Here is a 26674-nt window from a genome sequence, read left to right as displayed (position 1 = left end):
ATCCTCCTCAAAAACATAATTTCTATCTGGAAATCAAGTACGCTGAACAAAATGGATATCTCAAAATTTTAATTAGACGTGTTCAGGGAAATGGCAGGCGTGGAAGCGGTGTTATTTGCCTTCCAATCACTTTCAACTATTAAAAAGGGCACAAGCCACTCCAATTTCTACTCGAATGAGCCCTTTTCGAAGTTTCTACGACAACCCCTTCGATATGAAGTGTCCTGGTCTAAGACCAAGAAACCAAAAAACCAAAAAATTGAGAGTACATTGCGCCAACATCGTTATTTACTTAGGCAGCGCTATTGCGCTGCCTATGATGTCCATGATCTTCTGTAAGGCTATGAGGGACATTCAAGAATATCCTGATTCAGATCTTCAAGCAGAGCTTATTCTTTGGTATCTGCTATTGAGAGATGCAGTTTTGTTACAGCTATGGTTACTGTAAGTAAAGTTTTTAGTTTGTCACATAATTTCCTAACATCTTTGCAATCAGAAACTAGATCTCATATGCTTTCTAAAACAGGCTGACGATCTTAAGAGCAAGATTAGAGATATAAGAGAGAGGAGTGAAGCTACGTTTCATCCACGTTTTACTAAAGTAACTGAGCTCCAGGATACTGAAATCAGCATTAGAGTGCCCAGGAGAGCTCCAAAACAAACGTATAAGGATAATTACGCAACAGCGTCAGAGGATCCTGAAACGCATGACCCGTCTTCTGTGTTTATCCCATTTATGACCTACTTTCTGCAGCAGGTGCATCAGCGATTCCTTGGTCTCAGAAAATTTCTTGAGTCACTGCAATACATACTTCCTCGTTACTCTATTTCCCTTGATGAAGAAAAAACAAAGGAGATATCGGATACTCGGACTCATTTTTGGTGTCTTAATGCAAACAGCTATAGTAGTACAGGAAAATGAGCTCCAAAAAGAGGTCGACCCGAAACAAATTGCAACAGAAATTATTTTTTCACCATCTTGTAGAGAAACAACTGAACAACATATCCATTTTCGCATATTCTGAGTCGACGCAAATTCACCGTTTTTAGGCTTTTACTGCTATTCTTTCCATTATTCGAATAGAAATCGCAATTTTCGTGGGCACCGGCTTTTCTTGAACTGAAGTATGATTCCAACCCAAAATAACATGGCGAGACTGAAAACGAAGTCGGATTTAGCGTAAGGAGCACCATACAAAAAGCAACTGTATTTTTTCGAATTTTTTCGCCTAAAAAATACAATTTTCGTTGTAGCCCGATTTTCTTTGAATGAAAGTTTGGTTCTGACGTAGAATCACGAGCTGAGACCGAAAATAGAATCAAATAGGTTGTTCACTGAACCAGAAAAAAAAATCGTAATCATTAATGAATGATCTAAATTTTTTTATAAAATAATTAGGGAAAGTGAATTACAAACCGAACTGGTTTTCAGAGGTCAGTATCGTAAATCACACTTAAAACACTCTTCGTATACTATTTAGGGTCAACCCATAGTGTCTAATCTTCAGAGTCTATTAAATAGAATCAATCCTATAAAAAATACAAAATAGAGAATCAGATTCCGACTAGTTTCACAACTTCTTCATTTGGATTGGATTAACGACTAGGGTTCTAGATTCTCTTCATCATTGTTGCTGTCGATTTTTGGGGAGTTGGAACACATTGTTCCCTTGCAGGTTGTGCATGCTGAAGTACAAACTAAGCCGTTTTTAAAGCAGATACACCTCGCTGAACTACACTGTACGGGACAGGAGCACTTCACGATCTTTAGGAGCATAAGCGGGGCTGGTGGGAGGTCAGTTGTTAATGGGTACAAGGAGTCATCTTTATTCTTCCATTCTCATTCCTCGGCTTTCAGATCCGGATCAGGCTCTCCGGTCCATACCTGAACTTGATAAAAAAAAAACTCTATAGCTATGAAACTTGGCTGCATCAGAAGTTGGTGGCAGATGTTCTGGGTGAACAAAAGAGTTTGCCGTTGTCACTTTCTTTTCAAAAACGTCTCTGCGGAGTTTGTTCAAGTTCCCTCCTTTCGACGAACCGTATATGATCGGCAGGGCGTCTTCACCAGCGCTCTTGACTTCCTCCTTCGAAGCGGACTTCTGCATGAACACTGCAGCTGATGTTCGGAAATCATTGTCTTCTATCAGCCTCTTCAGTGCAAGACCTTTTCCCACATCGTGGATTCGCGAAGTAGAGTCACAGCCTAACAGGGCGTGAGCAAAAAGGGTCAGATGACAAGTATCTTGTCCCAGCTTCTCTTCCAGGGTGTGTATGTCCCATATTCGAGGAGCTTTATTCGACTTTGGCTCAGGTGCGAAGAATAGTTTCTTGCTTGACAAGTCACAGTGGTAGCATAAGAGAACCAATAGAATGGTATCGTCCCCAACTATCGCAGTGTCGTGATACCGTGAAGAGGCAACAGCAGCTTCCACAATCGGGACATCTGCGTCACCTGATGCCTGGAAGACAGAGACAACCCTTTGCACGGAGATGATCAGCCAAAGCGCAGATAAACCTGGCTTTGTTTTTCTTGCAAGATAAGAACTCTTCTTTCTTCACCTTGAGCTGCATATCTGCTGTGAAGAAGATCTCACGGCCAACTGTACGACTCCTCTGCGAGTGAGCCATATCTCTTATGGAAGCCCCACCATCGTAGCCGTCAAAAACGATGGTGGCAGAAGGGTACTTTCCTGTCACGTAAGTTGCATAATGGTTTAGAATCTCCGGGTATCTTTCATTTTTTGCCCATGGTATCCTGTGCAGCAGAGCTCCTCCGTATAGGATATATCGAGTACCTTCGGGGAGGGAAAATGAAAGCTTCTCAAGGTTGCAACGCCTGGGCTATGGCCTTCGCAAGTTCTGGTTTGTTCGCAGTCCGGAGCATGCAGGAGCTGTCAAAAAGTAACACTGGATAGGAACACAGTTCGTGTTGAAAGTACTCAGTTTCCGTAAAATTGATCCTTTTCGGATCATGATAAACCTCTGAAAAAGAAGAGTCGGGTCTAGTCGTTTGCAGTCTCCGCTTGGACTTTTCTTGGTGGTCATCTGGATTGCCTGTTGTTTTCGTCGAAACACAAAGTCAGAGACCAGCTGTCCAGACATGGCGTCAATGACTTTTAGCCCAACATCTTTGGCAGAATCAACGTTGGCAGACGGATAGCCATTTAGACCATTTTCTATGCTTCTTAACTGAACATCTCCCTCAAATGGTGAACCCCTTTCCAGAAACTCGATAATCGTCTGCGTATCTCTGCAGTCTCTCAGTTGCGCTCTGACATCTCCTTGTGCTGATCGCTTGTAACGTACAGAATTTGTGAGAGACGTTCCATCAGAAGGTTTACTGTAAAGCAGACTGGTCGCGACAAAACCCATAAGGACCTCTGAGCCTCTGCCATGCCGCTGCCGTTGGTAAGGAAACCAGAGGTTTTAAGAGAGCGCATAAGCTCCTGTTCAATGACAAGATCTGTGGAGAGTTCCGCCCAAAATCTATCAGAACGACTTACTACATGCATGCTACTCTGAAAAGCCTGGTAGACCGTAGGATAGGTATCTTGGAGCTTGTCCATTCGCTGGAGATAAAGATGGCATGATTTCGTATAGTGGTTGTGTCCTGCAGCCGCCAGGTAAGGTAACATGTCTGAGGTAGACTTCAAATGGAGCTTCCATGACCCAGTTCGTTCTCCTTTTACAAAGTTTCGTAGAATCGCAACCATGTCCAAATACTGGAACCAAAGCTTTTATGTTCAACACTGGAGCAGTTCTTTTCTCTTGCTGCTGATGAATTCCTGTATTTTTTCTAAGGAAGGATTGCCTTCTGCAACCTCAGCAACTACTTCCTTATTCATCAGTTTCTCGCATAGGTTTCTGAGTTCCACAATTTCTTCGGATTGTAGTCTTGGCCCATCAACACTAGCTTGGTTATTGGCAAAAACCTCAGAAAGCAGAATGGCGTGTAGCGCAGCGTCAATAAGTAAATGTCCACGTACTGCTCTAGCGATCGCTTTTCCGCTGAGAAGGTGGGGATCAGTATTGGGCGCATACACGTGTTCAAGAATCTCTCTGAGTCCTGACCCATCCATGATGTAACCCACTGCTCCAAGAAAACTCATAATGGTATGGAATCCGCCAAGTTTCAGGACGACTTTTGAAAGTGCACTTCCTGGCGAAGCCGCTTCGACCATTTTCATGGCTTTCCATCACATGGGTTAGTCAAAGGTTACGACGGGAGTAAATCCATGTCGCATGGCCTGGTCTACAATAAAAAGCAAAGTGGAGTAAATACAGGTGTCGTTACTAGCTGGGAGATCGATCATTGGGAGGAAAACAATAGACGATTTCCCTGGGTGATTCCCCACCATAAGTGCTTGCTGTGTGCCATTCCGACCCGGTTTTGGAGTTTTCAGGTACCAGGAGGAATGCCAGAGGATTTCAAGGGTAGAGTTAACAACTGGTTGGAAATCTCTCAGACATTCATATCTGATTCACGAGAGTATGGAATCGTGTGATTTATGGTGCGCAATGCGTATCTTTTGAACATTTCTTATGTCATCGGCAGTGGGATCAATCCTAGGAATGTGTATTCTAGCACAAGTTGACGCTGGTGTCACAGAGGCAATAATACCCATACCGTGGAAAGTATTGTTGCCATCGAGGGTGCAGATATTATGATCCACGTTGTCGGCAACGTGGTGGATAAACCCGCCAGGGAGAATTTCATCCAGATCTTCCACTGCGCTGATGGCTGAACAACTTTCAAATCGCCAAACTTCATAGTACGACGAACAGAATCCCATTGCGTTCAGAGTATCGATGATATATCCTGGCGCAAAGTGATGACGCATTTGTACACCCAGACCTATTTGCAGAGGTGCAATTACAGCTTGTGGTCTAGCTGCTTCTATGATCGCATGACCAATACTAGCAATCTTGAGGTCTACGGTCTTCCCAATAAATATTTCCCGAAGAAAAAGTCTGAGGCTGTCAGGTACAAAGTTCACAGTTTCTGAAGTGGTTGACAGTTTTTCTAAAACGTCGTAGTCGTCTTTGTTTGTCTGTAGGCCTGTTATGTCATTTTTCAACAGTTTTGCTGTAGCGCAAAACAACTGTGCTTTTCCTTCTCGGGATCTTCAGATCTTGCTTCCACATGATACTGATTTAAGATTGATGACGCAGTATCCGTGAAAGTCACTACATTTGACTTTCCGTCGACAGTCGAGATGAGAATTCTAGTACCGAAGTGCTCGAGAATGTTTTTCTTCATATAAACAGTGCTGTAAGGTCCAACATCCAATTCAAGAGCGACACGCATCTTTTGAACTACATTACTGACTGTTGTCTGTTCTTCGTTATTCCTTTCAAGAAACTGCATCGCTTTTATGAAAGCATCCGTTTTCACCTCGTCCTCTGGTCTGCCTGACCTTCTTCTCTTTTTCTCAGGCTCACAGTTCATGTTCTCGTATTTGAATGGAATCCCTCGGTTTGTCCGAAGGTTATTGCTGCAAAGCTGATGGTACACGGCATCAGCGGCATGAAGGTCTGGGACGGTGCATATCCTTCAGAAAACACTAACTGCCCAGTCATCATTTCTCAGTTCGCATGTTTCTTTAATTGTTTTGTCAAAGTCTATTGTCCGAACGCAGAAAACATCTGAGCCTTTCCGGTGTGAGGCTGAGAGGTCAACAGGGCAGCTACAAAACAAGCAACACTCGTTAAACCTGAACTGTGAAGCACTCGTCCGCAACTCACACTTGGCAGTGGAAATTTTAGCTAGCCACTCATCCTTTCGCCTTTGAGTGTCATTGTCAATGTTACGCCTGTGTGTATAATTTTTTCTGCATAACTCTTGGACCTTCTGTCCGGCAGTGACCACAATGGTATCCCTTCACATCTGACTAGATTGGTTAATTCCGGCAGCTCCTTTTTGTGTAATAATCGTGTAATGTGAGTCGTCTTCGACATTTCTTTTGCAGATTCTGCAGTGCTCCAACTGAGTAGACATCTCGCTATAAAAAAAAAGAGTTCAATAGAGTACTGTACCCAGGGCTGCCACAGGTTCAAGTGGTAAAAATAGGGACTTAGGGACCTCTTTTCAGTCGAAAAATGGACCTCTCTAGGGACCATTCGGGACGCAAAATGGACCCCAAACCTCAGTTTTCAGAAAGCTTTTCAAAGAAAAAGCAGTGACACAAAAGCAAATGACACTTGACAAAGGAAAAAAAAATGGAAATGATCATTTGCAGACATCTCTCCATGATCAGAGGCCAAGTGATATTTAAGAAACAGACCACCTGAGAATCATCATGTCAGTTGAGGAGCTTTTATCTTCTTTTTTTCTGAACGCTTTACTTTCGAATACAAAAAATCAGATACAAAAATATGATGAAAGAGATAAGGGTACGGTAACTAGAACACACAACCTATTTGTTTCCATTTTTTCGCACTACCTTCCGCTGGAACAGAGATGCAGTTTTCAGATGTCTCTCTACCACTCGTTTCATCTTTTCGGACCAGAACCGGATCCTCATTTGAAGCTCTTTCTTACTTTCTGAATTTGTGGTTTCGTCAAACTCGGCAACATAATAACTGTTGCCGATTTCATCAAGGGTCATCTTCTGGAAATGAGTCCCAAGAGCTTCGGTTAAAAAATTAGCGAACTTAGTTCGCCCGAAGGAGAAGTTTTTGACCACTGTATCTCTGAACATTTTTCCAAATACATCTATGATTCCGTCTGCGGATTTCTCAGAATAGTCAGACTCAATCAAATATTTTATACTCAATCAATAATAATTGAGCCGAGGAGTGAACAAAAAAAGAAAAATGTAGGGAAGGGAGAAGAGGTTCCCAACAGGAAGGATACGGAGCTTTAAACCAAAGCAAGAAAAGGGACTTTAGGGACCTTTATAAATTTAAGAGACCAATAGAGAACTTCACTTGATTTTAGGGACTTTTAGGGACTTTAGGGACTTTGTGGCAGACCTGTGTACCTAATCCGTCAATCGTTTGGTCCCTCACAGCTCTGAAGAATACCACAGGCTCATAATACAAGTTAACCTGTCGTGATGATGAGGTTACCTGTTGGTACAAGGTATATTTCAGGGGACGATTGTCTTCTCAATAGATGTCGCTGTAAAAAAAAAAAATTAATTAAACTGACATGAAACATCAAAGAATTTGACGCAAAGCAGTAAAGTGAAATAATTTATCCTTTAAACTTTTAAAGTATTCAATTCCGAACCACCATTATAAAAACAGACTTCTTACCTGCGCTAATCATTCATCAGATCACTAGCAGATTCACCGGAAAGTATTTTTCGACTGTTAGATGGCGGAATTTCGAATAAAAATTTTTCTCGGGGTAGATGGCGAATTCAAATAAAGGTTATGACTGTCACTGACCGGAACTAGTTTTCTAATCGACTTTCTGGCATTACTTGAGGTCTTCGTCTAATTGATTTCTCAGTCAAATATTGGGAATAAGCTTTGAAATCTCTATAACACTGAGTGATGAATTTGACGATTTTCATTCTATTGCATTACGTAGCCTTCGAAGTGTCTTATACTAGTGCCTAGTTCAGGTATTTTTATGAACAACCGATCATTTGTTGAATAACAAGTGCCGTTGATTGTCTTTACAAAAATTACCGCAACACATGTTGATGATAGTGAAACTTTTTTGTTTTGCACCAGACACCCAATCTGGCTTCATTTTCCGTCTCAGCTTGTCATTCTGCATCAGAATCATACTTCATTTCAAGAAAAACGGTCGGATACTAAAATTATATTTTTTTTGGAAAACGTAAAAAAATCGCATTAAAAGCCAAAAAACAATTATTTTGCGTCGCCTCAGAATATGCGAAAATGGATATGTTATTCAGTTTTTTTCTCTACAAGATGGTGTAAGAATCATTTCTGTTGCAATTTGTTTCGGGTCAAACCTCCATTTGCCTGTACTATAGGGGAAGCTTGAAAGCTGAGTTATCTCTGAGGAGGAGAATGTGGATACAGTCGGGAAACGTGGCACCAAAATATTTCACAGCGTGCTTAAGCGAATACAATGGGAACATTTTTTCTACTCTACATAAATTTCTGAAGATTGGTCCAACAATTCCCGTCACTACATCTACGTGCAAGCGTTCTTTTTCTACCCTGAGAAGAGTGAAATCTTATACAAGGAGTGCCTCAGGTCAAGAGTGATTTAAAGGACTGGCCTGATTTTCCATACATAGGGATGTTAAAGTCAATGCAGAAGACGTTTTGGATAAACTAGCCCACAACAAAAAAAGACGGCTAGATTTTATTTTATAATTACATATCTACAATGTTGTCTCAATAAGGAATCTACGTTAAATTGTAAAAACTATATTTATTCTTTTTAATCAATACTACCGTCCCTCATTCAATTTATCCTCTCCCCCTCCCCACACCCCTTCCCAAAAATAAATTTATCCCTGGGTTCATCCCTGTTTGGGTGATTTTCTTAAGTGGCTGCTCTATAAATTCTTCAAATCAGCTTAATTTTAAAAGTAACCGGGAGCTGATACGAATCTACTTTAAGGATTCATCCATAAAAGATAAGCAACGCAAAAACTATTAGACTTTTAGCCAAAAAAAGAACATAGGGTTTTTGGTGATGGTTAAATAGCAAAGCAAAGCAAAACAAAAGGAACCTACAACAAAAGGTTTCTTCTAAAATTCTTCTAGAAATAAGATAGCCTAGTGAAAAGAATCAGAATCGTATTATTGCAACTAGCCACGACCAACAGTTACAAAGTCTTTTCATTAATAGTTTGAAATGCCCAACTAAATAAAACTAACAAACTAAGCAAAGAACAAAAAAGAAAAAGGAAACGTGACTAAATAGTATAGCACGAAACAAAACATTAAGTTTAAAAATATAATGGAGTAAAATACTTTTAAAACAAAACCTACCTTTTGGCTAAGTGATTTCGATTCTTCTAAAACCAAGTTAATGCACTTGGAGAAATCAGTCTCATCTTGGTTAGGAGTATGAACTACTTTAGAGCCTAGGTGTGAATAAAATTCTTTGACTTCTTTGCGAATTGAATCAAAGTCTCCAGATATTAAGTCAGGTACGTATTCACTAGGCTTCTTACCAGCATCTAATGTGGCATCATAAAGACGGTTAGTGCCACCATCAGCTGTGGCCTTAAATACACCTAAAAGGATATTGACTAACTAGTTTGAAAAATAATTTTTTAAAGGTAGTAAAGGAATTAATAGCAAATCGTTAGAGCAGAATAATATGTGGTGAATCTACGAAAAAATGTGCGAGTCTAGAAGCACATGCGTGGGTGTAATTTCAAGTAACAGATTTTTTGCCAGAAGAAAGATCACGGATGCGTGTTTATTTGTTTTTTTTCCAGGGGTGATCGTATCGACCCAGTGGTTTTAGAATATCGCGGGAGGGCTCATTGGAATGGAAATTAAAAGTTCTAGTGGCCTTTTGAAGTGACAAAATAATGAAGGGCAATAGGCCCCCTCCCAAGCTCATTTTCATTCCAAAAGTCATCCGATAAAAATTTTGAGATAGCCATTTTGTTCAGCATGGTCAAAAATATGATAACTATGTCTTTTAGGATGACTTAATCCCCCAAAGTCTCCGTGGGGAGGGCTGAAAGTTATGAACTTTACCCAATGTAAAGAAATAGTATTGGTTACTGGGAAGTATAATATTTTCTGCCTCTATACTCCTCCTTATACAGACGTTCTCAGGGGGGATTTTTTCTGGTAGTGCGGGGGAGGGGGAGTAGGGGTTATGTGGGAGGATCTCTCCATGGAGGAAGTTTCCATGTGGGAAGGGACATTGCTAAGAAGAGGGCACCGGATTTCCCAGCATCATTTAAAATAAAGATCAGAAATTAAGTTAAAAAAACATGTTTTTCAACTGAAAGTAAGGAGCAGCATCGAAACTTAAAACAAACTGAAAATATTACGTATATGATTGGGCTAACGTGTGTGTGTGTGTGTGTGTGTGTGTGTGTGTGTGTGTGTGTGTGTGTGTGTGTGTGTGTGTGTGTGTGTGTGTGTGTGTGTGTGTGTGTGTGTGTGTGTGTGTGTGTGTGTGTGTGTGTGTGTGTGTGTGTGTGTGTGTGTGTGTGTGTGTGTGTGTGTGTGTGTGTGTGTGTGTGTGTGTGTGTGTGTGTGTGTGTGTGTGTGTGTGTGTGTGTGTGTGTGTGTGTGTGTGTGTGTGTGTGTGTGTGTGTGTGTGTGTGTGTGTGTGTGTGTGTGTGTGTGTGTGTGTGTGTGTGTGTGTGTGTGTGTGTGTGTGTGTGTGTGTGTGTGTGTGTGTGTGTGTGTGTGTGTGTGTGTGTGTGTGTGTGTGTGTGTGTGTGTGTGTGTGTGTGTGTGTGTGTGTGTGTGTGTGTGTGTGTGTCGTGTGTGTGTGTGTGTGTGTGTGTGTGTGTGTGTGTGTGTGTGTGTGTGTGTGTGTGTGTGTGTGTGTGCTGCTGCTGCTGCTGCTGCTGCTGCTGCTGCTGTGTGTGTGTGTGTATGTGTGTGTGTGTGTATGTGTGTGTGTGTGTGTGTGTGTGTGTGTGAGAAAGGGTTGAAAATACTGTAAAGATGATGAGGGGTGGTGCCGTGTGGATGACAGAGGGGGGGCTGATGTGTAATGCCATGGTAATGTGGAGCGTTTTGAAGGCTTTTATGATAGGTTTGGCTTGCGAAAACCAAGAATCAATGGTTGAAGTATAATTTTGATTATGAAATGACTGAAAAAGTGTCTTGGGGGGGATGTCAGAGGGGATGCCAGAGAGCAGTAACAGTTTACCGGGGTAGTATGCTTTGCCTTGGACTAGTATAATATAAAGCTTAAAGATAAGGTGGGAGGTGTTAAATGAATTTTCGGTAGAGGTGGAGTGAAATCTAACATCTCTGTGTAAGAAAAGATACATTTCGTTAAAAAAGTTCTTAATATAGCATAAATGTAACATGTAACTCTATTATCAAAGGTGTCCCTCTTCTGGAGCTACTTGCTTGGATCCCTCTCCTCCCATCCTACTTAAATTTATGCATGTTATTGTGTATATTTTATCCCTTTGTAAGCCTTTTCATGTTTTGTTTTTTCCTTTCGGATTGCCCTGTCTCAAAACGCTGTATTTTCGTTACGGGCTCTTAATATTCCTTTAATTTGCATCTAATATCAACCATATCCCCTAGTATTGTATGCTAGGATATGTTTTTCGATAATGGCTGATTCTTTTCGCATATATTACAATAAGCCTTTTTTCGAGTTTTATTTTTTTTAGTCAGGTTTTTAAGATTTATTGTTTAGGATGAGTAAAGGGTTTACACAATTTAAGCATGCATTTTCCTTTTATCGATATAAATACATTAGTAATAATCGTCAATATTATTTGGTATTACTTCTTAAAAAGCGTTACTTAAAGAAGAGATGGAATTCCCGGTAATATATGTTTCCTAAGTGCGCGCCAATTATCCGTGTTAATTATACAGGTGCACAAAACATGTCATTCTAGAAAGAGAAATATGGGAATTTCACTCACACACAATAGGTTAATTTTAGAATATAATGAGTAGGAAAAAATATTAGGAATGGCTTGTTTTTCCTCTCGGTTAGGGCATAAATCCATTGGAAGAAAATTTGCCTTTCGATTCCTGGCGGGGTGAAGAACTAAAGAGAAAAAAAAAAGAAAGAGCTATAGAAAGAAAAAAAAGCATTGTACATTTCGGGCGAAAAATAAAATTTAAAAATGGGTATTATTGACAGTGATGTATGCCGACATTGCGTAAGATGTGCTGGTCTTACATAAAGTGTGTGCCGCCATTACGTAAGGAGTGAGCTGTCGTTACGTTACAAGCGGGGATTCCCCATGAGTTCTTGTCACACAATTACATAAAATTGCGTCAAGCATATTACACCTGAGCGTTTAAAATGGGGTAAGTCGTGTGACGTAATTGGAGTCCAGAAGGTTGTGTCATGGGAGTCTTGCCAACTGTGTTCCCATTAATAGAACCGGTGAGCACGTTTCATAGGTGTGACAGCTTGAGGGGTTGGTAGCTCCAGGTATCTAATGTGCTAAAAATGGCGGTTGCTAAGGGGTAATATTGAACATATTCCATAATGGCCGTCTGAGGTTTTTAATAGAAAAACATCGTGGAGGAATAGAAGCAGGGATAGCATTGGCTAGTAACTTCATTTTATTATCAAACATATCCAAACCAACGATTACATCCAACAACCATAACCAACAACCATAATGAGAAAACATGTCCAACAAACATAACGAACAGCCATATCCAAAACCAACAAGCATAACCAACAAACATAACCAACAACCAACAATCACAATTAACAATCAACAAATATAACCAACAAACATAACGAACAACCAGCAAACATAACCAACAATCATTAATAATAACCAATAAACCCTACAACCAGCAACATAACCAACAAACATAACCAACAACCATTAATCATAACCCACGAACATAACCAACAAACAACAACATAACCAACGAACATAATCAACAACCATTAATCATAACCAAAAAACATAACCAAAAAACATAACCAACAATCATATCCAACAACCAACAATAACATCCAATGTTAATTTTCCTATAGCTGCCGTGACGTCAGAGGGCTGTCTTAGAAATTCAATGGGAAAGGGAGGGCATGGTGTAGAAACAGGGTATGTGTTCGGAATCCCATGTTGATTTGCTACCTGTGCGCTCTAAGTACCTAAGGGCATACTACTCACAGCACCACGGTATAGATTTTGGTAAAAACCTATTTAGTCACTACAAAAAGAAAACTTCACTGTCATCAATTTTCGCAGCATAGTCCAGACTATCAAGTCAAAAAATTTTATAAAATAAACGGGCATTAACACCCATTTCAGATCACTTTCCCAAAGCTCTTCTTTTCTAATGAGTAAGTCGCGTAAAATTGCAAGAACAGGCTGGGCTTTTCGATTCTTTATGTCCCAGGCTAGATCTCACCCAGGATCTCTCCTATCAAATTTTCTAGTCTGCTCACAAGGACTTTCGAACACAATCAGTTATCACAGGGAAGTAGACAGATAGGCCTCCAGTTCTCTATACGTTGTCTCGCTTTTTTGGCAGTAGTGTGATAATGCTAGGGTTTGTTCTGGTGTAGCTTCTCCGCGTATCATTTCGTTCATTGCTGGTAACATAATTTTTGTAATTTTACTAAAATAAAATTTATAAAATCGTACCTTAACCTTCACCTCTTGGGACTTTTCCTGTTTTGGTGGAATTCAAAGCTTGCTTCGGTTGGCTGATTTAATATTTCATTTTGGTCTTTTGAAACTTTTTGCTTTACTTCAAAATCATAAAAAACATTTTCTTATCTATCTCATTCTTTCCATTTATATATATATATATATATATATATATATATATATATATATATATATATATATATATATATATATATATATATATATATATATATATATATATATATATATATATATACATGTATATATGAGAAAAAGTCATAAATCGTCTTTTTAATTCCTTCTTGATCTTTTGTCATCTCTCCGTCGTGTGTTTTGATTATGCCATCTTCTGTAATCTTTTTCGCTTTCAAAATTGTCGATACATTCTGTCACCCGTCTTGTCTTTGTGGCTATAAAACTGGTTTTTCATATCTTACATCAGATCAAGAACTTGATTGCGTTCTGAATAATTAACAAGTACCATAGTTTCAATTTAGGGAGACAACATCTGCTATTGAAGGCTGATATACTGGGATGGAAGGATCCCTCATAAGCATAAAAATAAGTTAAAAATTGTATTTCATTGCAGTTTTAATCCACCAGAAGTTTGACCATATTTGTAAAATATTCATTCATTTATTCACTGTTGTTATCACTGTCCTATTTATTGCCACAAAACTGCATATTATTAAAAAACAATTTTTATCGTTTCTCCTGATAAATAAGGCAAGCAACTCTCCAACAGTTTAAAAAATAATCTCCCCTTCCAATAAAAACTAATAATTTTGTACGAGATTACCTGACATCTCTAAATTGCTTCGAGTCCAGTTTATGTTTGTGCAATTGGATTCTTTCTAAGCTATGATTGTCTATTCTATTGATAAGTAAGTCAAGCAATTGATTATTTTTCAGAATAACGTTCCCTGTCTTAAAGAAACTCAAGAGAAAAAACATTTCAAAGGAGTGGTGACCCTTTCCCTTATTAGAACTCATTTAATTTTATACAGTTGGGCTGTGACTACGTTGCATTTAACCTTCATGATGATAAATGAGACAACCAACCCTTCAATATTTTGAAATAAGGATCTCCTTACTCCCCCTCATAGAAAATTCCAGGGGGAAAAGCATTCCTTTTAACCTTGAGAGAGGAGGAAAGTTTTCTTGAATTTCTGAATCTCAACATCACTTCTTGCCTATGCTGGAATGAAGCTGGCTTGCTTTAACGTAAAAGGGATAGTAAAAGCCTTTAAGCTACTGTAAAAACAAAACCCAAAAACTTACCGGATTTCCATGCCAAGTCTAATCGATGGAAATTCTTTATTTTTCGATTTAGTATAATAACTGCAAAGGCTTTAATATCTGAGGTGAGCGCTTCTATTGGCCGCCACATTCTTATGGAATTTCCTGACATGTGCCTTAATCTTGGAGGCTCCAAAACAAACATCAAGCGCTAAAAGTAAAGAGTTTAAGAAGAAAAAGTGAGAAAAAACTGAAGACTGTGCTTATTGAAGAAGCTTATTTGGCAGTTATAGTTTTGATACCGATTTTAAACGCTTGGAGGATATGATTACTGAAATATGTCCATGGGGCACAATTATGAGTATATTTTCCAAAATGTTTACTATAGTTCTGAAGTGAGGATTCAAGATTGCTGTAATTTATTTGTAATGACTGTATGAGGTATCGTATAATCATATATTCTTCTGCACATCAGCTAAAAGGAATATTAAACAAGATCTTCAGAAGTATATAAGGCTTACTACAATTTGATATTCATATAAGCCACAAATTCCACTTTTATTTAACTTTTACTCAATGTACAGCCTCTGGAAACCCCAGGATGCTTGAATCCCCCTCCCCGGCCTGCTCTAACCACGATTTTAAAAATTCCTTTATATTTTCTGGTAATATTGAGAAAAATGGTGGAACCCCGATTTAACAGAGTATGAAGGAGAACATCGCACTTGGCAAGCGTCATTTCCATGACAATTACAGTTTATGCTACTACAGTTGCAGATAGGTCGATAAGTTTAAGGAAGTGTTGTCTTTGAAATTCCTACAGTTACGATGCTCCAGCATTCTCTGTCAATGCCACCAATATAATCTCATTTAATTCAGGAGCTTTGCCTTTTTCACAAGGATTGATTATCAGGTCAAACAGGCCATTGGCCAAGGGGTCGTAACTAACGGACCATATTAATGGTCCGTTAGCATCGGGCGACAAATTTGACGCTAATTTGTTATACTAAACGTATATCAGGCATGTTGAAATTGATTATCATAAAAAAAACATACGGATAGTGAAAAAAAAAAGAAATTTTAAAATTCTGTTATTAAGGTTGTAGTTCAAAACTTTTCCTCAAAGCAGTCTTATCCCTGTTGGAAACAACTTGCGACGCACATATAGGGGGTTTTAAGGCAGATAAGCTAGCCTCCGCCAACGATATTGACGAAATGGCTGAAACACCCGAGGATCTACAAGCCGTTGCTAACGACGTCCTCGAAGCCACTAGTTCTTTTGGAATGATCATAAATGCATCAAAAACAAAGGCTATGTGCTGCTCACGAAAGCCGCAGGATACAGTTAAGCCAGACCTGAAGCTTAATGGAGAGAGTATCCAGTGGGTCGACGAGTTCCCTTACCTCGGTAGTCTGATCACCAGCGACAACAGTCTATCAAAGGACATTAAAAGACGTCTCGCCCTCGCGATTTGAAGTTTCATGGCCCTTATGCCCATATGACGAAGCAAGGATTTGTCTCTGTGGCTTAAGACACGACTTTTCGATACCCTGATCATCCGCATCGCAATCTATTCATGTGAAACATGGACGCTGAAGGTAAATGACAATCGTCGACTCCCAGCATTTGAAATTAAGTGCCTCCGCCGCATCGCCGGGATCACTTACCTTGATAAAATCTCAAATGTCGACCTTCTCGAGCGCCTTAAAGTACAACAAACAATTCTCATGAAGATCGAGCTCCAGCAACTTCGATGACTCGGTCACGTACAACGGATGAGTCGGTCCCGTCTCCCGAAAATCACCTTCGAAGGCCAATTTCACGGTTCCCGTCCTCGTGGTCGTCCCCCAAAAAGGTGGAAGGAAAACTTTGCACCTCACTGCCTCTTGGGCCTTCTTCGCCTAGTAGAAGACCCTGAAGCATACAAAAGGCACATCCACGCCATTACGAAGAAAGAGGCCCCAACACGACCTTCAAGGACGAATGGGACTTGTAAGTCAAGCATAAAAACAGAAACATATAAAAAAATAAAGCGGCGAAAGAACGTGTATGAAGTGAAATATTTCTTGGTAATTGATTTTATTTTGTGATTGCAATGCCTGTTATTACCGACACTCCGTTACTTGGGGTTCAACTTGGAGTTAAACTTGTACCATGAATATTGATAGACTTGCGACTGCAACTATTTGTGACTGTGACTACTATTGACTGCAATTACTTACGTCTATGACTGCAATTGCTTGAGACCGGGACTACTTTCAGCAAGTAGCGTCCTGTGTAGTGAGGGTATCATGTTACGTAATTTGTGACACAGAACCAATAAAAGAAGATTGGCCCCAGTCCCTAAAACACAAATTTGAAGTAATTTTGAGGGTAATATCACCTAAATTATATTAGTCTTTAAAAATGACCAGACATTTGGTAAGATCAATCACCCCCACCCTCCTTCAAACATTTTAGCTAGTGACACCTTTGCTTCCAACTGCTACTACTACTCCGATCGCGACTGCGACTCTGACTGCCACTGATGCTTCAAGTGCTGCTGCTACTACTATTGTTGTTAATTTTAATGCTACCGATGCTGCTGCTACTACTACTACTACTACTACTACTACTACTACTACTACTACTACTAATACTACTACTACTACTACTAATAACCCTACTACTAATACTAGTACTACTACTACTACTACTACTACTACTATTACTACTACTACTACTACTACTACTAATACTACTACTACTACTACTTCTACTACTACTAATACTACTACTACTGCTACTACTACTACTACTACTACTATTGAGCTAAATCAAATGATTTCAAGTGCATTCAGGTTGTTGTAAGTTCTTGTCTGCTATATCTCAAGAATGGTTAAAATATGAAGTTGAAACTTTCAGAGAATTTTGAGGGGGTTATTGAATTGAATAAAAACCACTACGTGAATCCAGATTGACAAAAAAGTATATCTGCGATATCACAGGAACGGCTAGGGGTATTCAGGGAGTGTTGCACTAAATTAAAAGACAATAGATGTATCCAGGTTGTCAAAAGGACATATTTGAGCGTATCTATATTGATCTTACTGAACAAATTGGCATCAACTTTGCGTGTGATGTATATAATCAAGCCTGGGGGTATTTCACTAAAATTTTAGGAATAAAACCTATTAGCCCTTATATCTGAAAAGCTTATGCGCAATCTTATGCACTATTTTATCACATCGAGGTCATATCATAGATCTTACACTTGTAATTAAAAAGTAATTCATCGAGCAAAAAACAATACCCCTATAAACTAAATAAATGTCGACATCACTCTCATGTGAAATTGTGACAATTTTGAACCCAATTTGCTCGCTGGTATTGCACCCAACGACACGTCATTAAAATGAGGAGTTTCAGAAACTCATATCCCAGGAATAGGAAGCATGAAATTAGGTGATATAGATTTTGCTTACTCAGGCAGGAAGGATGGGGTACATATACAGGGAGTAGGGCTCATGATGAATAAGGAAGCTGCTAAGTCTTGTTTAGGCTGGAATTGTGTTAATAATAGAATACTAATTGCTCATTTTATGACCAAAATGTTCAGGCTATCAGTTATAGTAGTATATGCCCCTGTAGAACCGACTGAAGGAGATACTAGTGACTCAGATGAATTTCACTTACAGTTACAGTCGCAAATAGATAGGGGCAAAGGTAGAAAAATTACGTTTTTACTATGATATTTTAACGCCCATGTTGGTAGAAATAGGGATAGATGTTATCCTAGCCTAGGTAAATTTGGTGTAGGAAACGAAAACAGTAGTGGATACAGACTTTTGTAACTTTGTAGGCATAACAATCTAGTTATAACCAATACGGTGTTTGGTCATAAAATGACCCATAAGTTAACATGGTATTCCCGTGATGGTAAGACAGCAAACCTTATTTACTATGTTATAGTAAACTGAAGACTGCCAGGATCAATACAAGATACTAGGGTATATAGAAGTGCTTTTATTGATGTTAAAAGTAAATATCACCATCTAGTAGCGTCTAGATAAATTTAATTTAAAGCTGAAATTTTGGAATGGTAACTACCTCCCGCGAAGTTATGACGTTGGTAGATTCGAGGATGAGAATTTGAGAGGAACTTTCCAGGAACAGTTGAATAATAAACTTCAGAGTTGAAAATTTGACAATGTGGAAAATGGTTGGAATAATTTTAGGAAAACAATTGTGAAGTTGCTGAAGGTGTATTAGCGAAGAAAGTTAGGACTGCAGCTAAGAATATTAGTGAAAAGCTTTATGTTTAATAGAGAGGAGAAGGGGCTTGTAAAAGAATTATCTGACTGATAGATCATATGAAAACAAAAGAAATGTAAAGAAAGTGGAGAAATCGTTAAAATATGAACTAAAAAGGTGTGAAGTGGAGGCCATAAATAAAATTGCCGAGGATCTGGAAGATACAGCTAGACGACATATTAGTAAAATATTGTCCTGGAATATTAATAAATTGAGAGGGAGTAGTCAATCCGGAATTTTTCCAGTTAAAGATAAGAACGGGAACGCAATTAGTGATAAGGAAAGAGTTAAAGATAGATGCGTAGAACATTCTGAGAATTTGCTAAACCGTGATAGAGTTGCAGGAAAAGATATGGAGGAAATGAAAAAGTTTATGATACCTTGGGCGTGAAGGAAGATTTGTTTTGTGAGGATGAATTACCAAGAGTACTATAATAATAATATAAAAGTACTATAATAATAATGCTTCAGGTGCTGATAGTGTGGTAAATGAGTTTCTTAAATATGGTGGCTCTGAGGTTAGAATAAGTTACTGAAGATTATGAACATGATTCTTGAAAAGGAGAAGTAATTGACGATTTTAGGAAAACCTTAATTTAGCCACTTTATAAGAAAAATGATAAGATTGAGTGTGGTAATTACCAAGACATTAGTCTGGTCTCTGTAGGTAGCAAATTACTTAGTAATATGATACTTTTTAGACTGAGAGATGCTGTAGACAAAGTTATAAGAGAAGAACAGTGCAGTTTTAGAAAAGATACAGGATGTTTCGGCCAAATTTCCACTCTTAGGTTAATAATTGAGAAGTGCCTGGCTTTTCAAACACCTTTGGTCCTCAGTCTTATAGATTATGAGCAAGAGTTCGATTATAGAAGAGTTTTGGCAAAGGTCTTATCCTTGTATGGCACACAAGACAAATACACTAAAGTGATAAGGGCTATGTACGAGAATAACACTGCTGTGGTTAAGGTAGGAAATGAGGTCAGCAGGTGATTTTGTATTAAACTAATCAAAAAAAACTTTCTTTGTATTAAACTTTCCGAAAAATAATTTTTTCAAAGAAGAGTAAAGGCCATTTTAAACTTAAGCTCAGGAGATACAAATACCTGTTCAAATTCAAAATCAAATCAACCAGAAATTACTATTAAAGAATAAATGAAACCCAAGACGAACAGAAATTAAATAAACAATCATAGCAAAAAAACATACAACAAGAAGTAATATAAATAAATAAATAGATCTTAAAGCGAGTAATGCTTTAGTAAATCTTAAAACGAGTGAAACTTAAACTGAATATACAAATCAAGCTTGAAACGAACAAAAACCACTACAAACAAGAGTTTGGGTATCGCATCCTTTTTATCGCTTTCACTGTAAAAGTCTAAAACCTACTGCGTCCTTGGCGCTTCACCGAAAACATATTTTTTCACTAATATTTACTTTTGTAATTAATATTAAAAATAAACATTAAAATTATAGTAAAATTTTGAACTGATGAGCTTTCAGCAGTTAATATCGTTATAGATAAAATATTCAGTTTAATTTATTAGTTCTTTCTAATGTTGTTCAAGACGGATATAGTTTCACTACAAACAAGAGTTTGGACACTGCCCCCGTCCTTAACTGTAAATAAAAACCAAAAGCCTACTGCTTCATTGGCGCTTAACTGAAAGGAATCATTTTACAAATATTTTCTTTTCCAGTTCTTACAGCATTGAAAATAAAAATAAAATTACAGTAAAATAAATTCTTGAACTGATGGATCTTTCATTATACATCAAATATTCAATTTGATGTTGTTTATACTTTCCAAGACTGTTCAAGACGCATATAGTTTTCAGTAAAGCGCCAATGACGCATTAGGTTATAGACTTTTACAGTGAGAGACGGAGGCAATACCCAAACTCTTGTTTGTATTGATTTTTGTTCGTTTCAAGCTTGATTTGCATATTCAATTTAAGTTCACTCGTTTTAAGATTTATTTATTCATTTACATTAATATCTATTGTGTGTTTGTTTGCATTGATTGTTTATTTAATTTCTGTTATTTTTAAGTTTCATTTATACTTCAATAGCAAAATATTTTTTTCGTTTTAAGCTTGATTTTCCTATTCAATCTTACCATTACTCGCTTTAAGATCTATTTATTCATTTATGTTATTACTTGTTCTATGTTTTTTGCTATGATTGTTTATTACTTTCTGTTCGTTTGGGTTTCATTTATTCTTTAATAGTAATTTCTGGGTATATTGAGTTTGAATTTCAAAAGGTATTTGTATCTGCTGAGCTTAAGTTTAAAATGGCCTTTACTTTCCTCTGAAAAACTTATTTTTTGGAAAGTTTTTTTTAATTAATTTTTGTTCGTTTTTGATTCCAAAAAATTTCAAGTTTTTAAAAATTCCTTATTTCAAAATCAAACTTAAAAAAAATCAAATGTTCATCAAATTATTAAAACTGGTATCAAAGTAAAAAAATCAAAGTTAAAAAAAATGGGTTTGTGTCAACCTCGGAGTTTTTATTATCTGATGTTTGAACTATTTTTAAAAAAATGACTATATCCAAATTTTTATCGGATGGGTTTGGAGAAAAATGGCGTGGTTGAAGGCCAAGTGCCCTTCGGTCTCTTTTGACTCTTTAAAAGGAAACTAGAACTTTCTATTTTCAATCAAATGAGCCATCTCTGAAGTTTATACGAGCATCAATTCTATAAGAACCATATATACCCCCTGTATAACTTACAACGCCTTTCTCTGGGCCCTGGGGAACTGTGTCGACCCCGTGGTTATAATATCTGATATTTGAACTATTTTTTACAAAATGGTCATCTCAAATTTTTATCGGATGGGTTTATCCATCCAATAAACCCAAAGGCGTAGAGGGCGGTAGGGGCTAGTTGCTTTCCGATATTTTTTTACTCTGAGAAAATGAACTAAAACTTTTAATTTTCATTCAAATGAGCCTTATCTGAAGTTTAAACGAGAATCCCTTTCAGAAGGACCCTATACGGCCCCAGGACATAGCTTAAAATGCCTTTCCCCGGAACCTGGGGGGGGGTTGTGTCGACATCGGAATTTTTGTTATATGACCTTTGAACTATTTTTAAAAAAATGGCTATCTTAAAAGTTGTATCAGATGGGTTTGGCTCTCGGATGGGATGAGCCCTCTCTGAAGTTTATACGAGCATCCCCTCCATAAGCACCATATATGCTCCCAGGGCATAGCTTGCAACGTCTTCCCCCGGATCCTGAGTTGTTGACACCGGAGCTTTTTTTATTCTGACCTTTGAACTACTTTTAACAAAATGGCTATCTCAAAATTTCTATTGGATTCATTTGGGGGAAGGGGCGTGGGGGGGGATAGTTGCCCTCTCTGATCTCTTTTACTCTTAAAAACTGAGCTAGAACTTTCAATTTCCAATCAAATGAGACATCTCTGAGGTTTATACGAGCATTCCTTCCACAACGGCTGTATATGCCCTCCAGGCATAACTTACAACGCTTACCCTGGGCCCTGAAGGATTGTGTAGGCCCCGGCGTGTTTGTTATATGATCTTGAACCATTTTGAAAAAATGGCTCTCTCAAAGGTCTTATCCGATGGGTTTGAGGAAAATAGGACGTGGAGAGGGGGCTATCTGCCCTTCCATCTCTTTTGACTCTTAAAAAGTGAACGAGAACATTCAATTACTAATCATATGAGCCCTCTTCGAAGTTTATAGGAGAATCCCTTCCATAAGAACTACATATGCCCCAATGCATTACTTACAAAGCCTTCCTCCGAGCCCTAGGGGGTTGTGTCGACCCCGGAGTTTTCATTATATGATCTTGAACTTTTTTTTAAAAAATGGCTACCTAAAAAGTTGTTATCGTATGTGTTTGAGGAAAAAAGAGCATGGAGCGGGGGGGGGGCCTAGTTGCCCTCCGATATTTTTGACTCTTTAAAAGAAAACTGGAACTTTCAATTTCCAATCAAATGAGCCCTCTCCGAAGTTTATGCGACCATACCTTCCATAAGAATCATATCTTGATCTAGTCTTGATCAGTCTTGATCCAGAGCAGGGTTGCCACCCTGACCCGGAAGAATTTAGTAAATCGGAGAGGAAAAATTTACTAGATAGCTTCTGTTTTTACTAAATGCTCAAAAAAAAAATTTTCGCGTGCGTTTTTTCCTCTTTTCTTCTTTTCTCTGTCTGTTCCTCTTTTCTTTAGTTTTCATATTATGATTTAAAATCCATGAAACATTCAAATTCAAATATCCTTTTTTATTATTTGTATGTAATACTGAATAGGATTCCTAATTCAGATGCGGTGTATCCAAGACGTCGGAGAATAGTCTGAAATATTGGATTCTGGAAATCCTGCTGGTGAAACCCGGCTTTAAATTTATCGATGTTCTTCTGGTCATAAAATTCAGATATATTGAAAAAGTAAAAAACAATCAACGAAGACAAACAGCGACAACTCATCATGAAGCAATTCAGGCGATGAAGTGCTAAGAATCTGTGGTGTGTTTGAAAGTGACGGCTTTTGAAATTTGTCCCCCCGTTTCCGTTTTTTGGTTTGAAACCTAAACCCTTCAATTTTACATTTTTAGGAGGAAATTTGCCAGTTTTCAAACACTAATTGGGCTGGTCTTTAAATTCGGGATAAGCTGCTTACAATTGATTTTTTCTGGATTCTTTCTCGTTCGTATTCTAGGGAATCAAAAATCAATTTAATGTGTGTCACTTCAAAACGGAAACGACGTAATCGGCAACCGGTTTAGTTGTAAAATTATGTAAGTTTAAAAATACACCTCAAATTGGACTAGGCTGCCAAGAAAAAGAAAACCTATATAACATACAATAATTAGTTTAAAAAATACTATTTTGTCAATAGTCTTCAGGTCAGGTAAATCATACAAATTTAATAGTAAAAAGAAAAACATGTAGTCATTATTAAAAAAAAGTCGCACTTAGAAGGCTTTACTCGTCCTCGTCATCATCCTAATTTAAGGCATCGACTAGTTTCGAATTCTGACTCAAGGGACCCACCTGTTTCCATTTCTTGGTAGCCCGAGTCAAATCGTTGGGGATCACCAAGTAATGGACTCCACTTGACGACCTGTGAACAAGTTGCTTTGTTTTCATAAGGGCCGAAAGAGTCGAGATATTTAGCTTATTCCGATTTTTGGTTCTTATGACGAAAAACTCGAGAACTGTCTCTCTGCTCCAGCGCTTGAATGGGGCAAGCTGCAGAGAGTCAGAAAGAACTTTGGCAATTATGGAAATAGCTCACTTCCTGAAGCATCTCTAAAAAGGGAAAAAACTTTCCCAAATGTTCACGGATTTTCAAGGTCTAACTGTAAAATGTGACGGATGATCGCTTTCCTCCATAACAAGAATTCTTCCCATTCAGAATGTTACACTTCTCTACATTTTTATTGTCTCTCCCTCCGTCTTGCAGGTTCTGAAAGCTACCTTTTCAAATCGTAGCATCAGAGGCACAACGGATAATATTTGTCTCTCGGGAGAGATTGCTTCATGAGGATCAAGAGCTCTAAAATTAGACATTATTTCATCCCGATAGCTAATTCGTTTACGTATCGGGTCAGCTAGTTCTATGTAATACATTTTCACTGTCTTTCTAAAAGCATCGAGTTCCTTTTATTCGAGAGGCAACACAGCGAAATGTGCTTCTACATTTGCACCAAAGGCAAGCATATCATCAGGTAAGTAGTTCTCAGGGACTAGGACGGTTCTGAAAAGGTCCTGAGCGTTGATTGCTACCGTTTTGACAAGCCCTCTAAGCACTATCTCGTAGAGCTCAAGGGCAGTGACTAAAAGAAGATGAATACGTGTTCCTTTACTTTGGAATTCCACATTGAATTTTTTTATTTTTGGCAGCATATAATTCAGGAAGTGCAAGTATGCCTTGAACACTGGGTTCAAAATTGCTTCACAAATACTCTTTGCTTTGGCGATATAGGATCTCTCACTGGCAGCCCCATCTAAGGCATGCTACGAAAAAAAAGAGTAGCAACGCTCTCCACTGTTCAAGCACGCGCGCTACAGCAGAGTGAAGAGAGAGCCAGCGAACACCACATATGGAGAGCAGTCGGTGATTCGGAACATCGACAAATTCCTGATATTCTGCTAGTTCATCCATTCTCTTTGGGCTATTCATGACAAATACAATTAAATCCCGCAAAAAGCTCTCCACTTCATTGGGGATTTGTTTCGCCGCCGCAGAAGGAGATAGTGCAATGCTGTGGCAAATACAACCAAGTATAAACAGTCCAGGTACCTCTTGCGCTAAAAGGGTGGTCAAACCTTTGTCTTTGCCCATATTTACAGAAGCATTGTCAAGTCCTATGCCAATTAAGCTGGAAATTGGTACATTAATGGTGACCAATCAGTGATCAGTTTCCTCTGGCCCTCCCCATTTGCATCATCCACCTCCAGCAACCTCAGAAATTCTTCCTTTACTTCCTTGTTTTCATTTACATACTTTGCTATCAATACTAGGCTCTTTTTTGTCGAGCGATCTGTCGACTCGTCGAAAATTAGAGAAAAAAAATTCAATATTCAGTTCCTTCGAGATAAGTTTGGTTTCATATGAAGAAGTTACATTGGAGATGATGGTAGTTGCTTTGGTTCTCTTGATCTTGATACAAGACGCAATTTCCGAGTCACTGAAAGTAGATTTTACTAGATTTTCCAGGGAGTTCATTTTCAAAATAGGAAGGTTTTCGACAGCGAATTAGGTGGCTAAACGTAGTTTTGCATTTGTAACTTTGTTTGCGTGCAGTTGTTTTGCAGAATTAGCAGAAGTGAAGAGATCTAGATGAACATCTTCTTTGGTTGCGTTCATACTTTTCACGTGACTTCGGCATGTAGCATGTTTCTTAAGAACTGACACACTCCCTTTCAGGCGTTTTTTGTAATATTTGCAGTACGCCGACTTCGAATCAAGAGGGCACCGGGTAATGAATGTTTTCATTTCTCTATCTTATAACCATTCGTCCCTAAACTTCTGTTGGTACAGCAGTTTTCCTAGGCGTTTTACTGAACATTTACCCACATTCTCAATACCTGCAAAATTTTCATCTTCCGAATTAAGATGAGAAATAAGATCATCTCGTTGTTCATTCCTGGAGTTTGCAGTATTACATGATACCTGAACTGTACCAATGTCGGATCTATGAGTTTCATTCATAATGCTTTCAGTGCCTAATTCACGATCTGATCTCTGGGCTTCTATTTCTCTTTCATTTTTATGACTATCAGATATGTTGGATTCGTCAGGTTTTTCATTTTCATTTACTCTCCTGGTCCTTCTTGCATTAGCAAACAGTGAACTACTGTACGGTTTAATTTCACGCGATTTGATCTTCATGATATACAATTAAAAAAAAAGAAGTTTTGTATTTTTTGCCAGAAGAAAGATCGCAGATGTGTGTTTGTTTGTTTTTCTCCCCAGGGATGATCGTATCGACTCAGTGGTTCTAAAACATCGAAAAAGGACTCATTCGAACGGAAATTAAAAGTTCTAGTGCTCTTTTTAAGTGACCAAAAAATTATAGGGCAGCTAGGCCCCTCCCACGCCCCTTTTCCCCAAAATTGTCCGATAAAAATTTTGAGATAGGCATTTTGTTCATCATAGTTGAAAGGCCCAATAAACATGCCTTCGGTTATAACATGGCCCTCCCCCCACAGCCCTAGGGGAAGGGTCTTTAGGTTATCAATTTGCCCATTTTTTGCGCATAGTATTTGTTATTGAAATGTATGCATACATTTTCCGGGGGGGGGGGGGGGTAATTTGTGCTGGGAGGTTTTCCATGAGGAAATTTTCCATGGAGAGGGAATTTTCCAGGGAGTGAACTTTTCAGAGGAAATTTTGCACTTGGGGAAATTATGCACTGGCGAAATTT

The 26674-nt window shown here is 38.4% G+C and overlaps 1 protein-coding gene across 3 annotated transcripts in view; it reads right to left on the bottom strand.

Moving 5' to 3' along the window:
* Positions 1 to 26674, bottom strand: part of LOC148944798 (thiamine pyrophosphokinase 1-like) — a 64195-nt gene that overhangs the window by 23952 nt on the left and 13569 nt on the right. For all 3 annotated transcript variants that reach the window (XM_089100048.1, XM_089100046.1, XM_089100047.1), the window contains exons 2-3: positions 14514 to 14682; positions 8932 to 9179 (exon numbers count right to left, since the gene is read on the bottom strand). In XM_089100048.1, coding sequence (XP_088956174.1) covers positions 8932 to 9179; positions 14514 to 14676 — 411 coding nt within the window. In that variant the 5' untranslated portion in view covers positions 14677 to 14682. The remainder of the gene's footprint in view (positions 1 to 8931; positions 9180 to 14513; positions 14683 to 26674) is intronic.

This window comes from Artemia sp. Qi Xiang Cuo, chromosome 14 (genome assembly GCF_049724085.1).
Source record: "Artemia sp. Qi Xiang Cuo chromosome 14, ASM4972408v1, whole genome shotgun sequence".
Classification (NCBI taxonomy): Eukaryota; Metazoa; Arthropoda; class Branchiopoda; order Anostraca; family Artemiidae; genus Artemia; species Artemia sp. Qi Xiang Cuo.
Note: the sequence above shows the minus strand (reverse complement) of the source record. Positions and strands in the feature narration are given on the sequence as shown.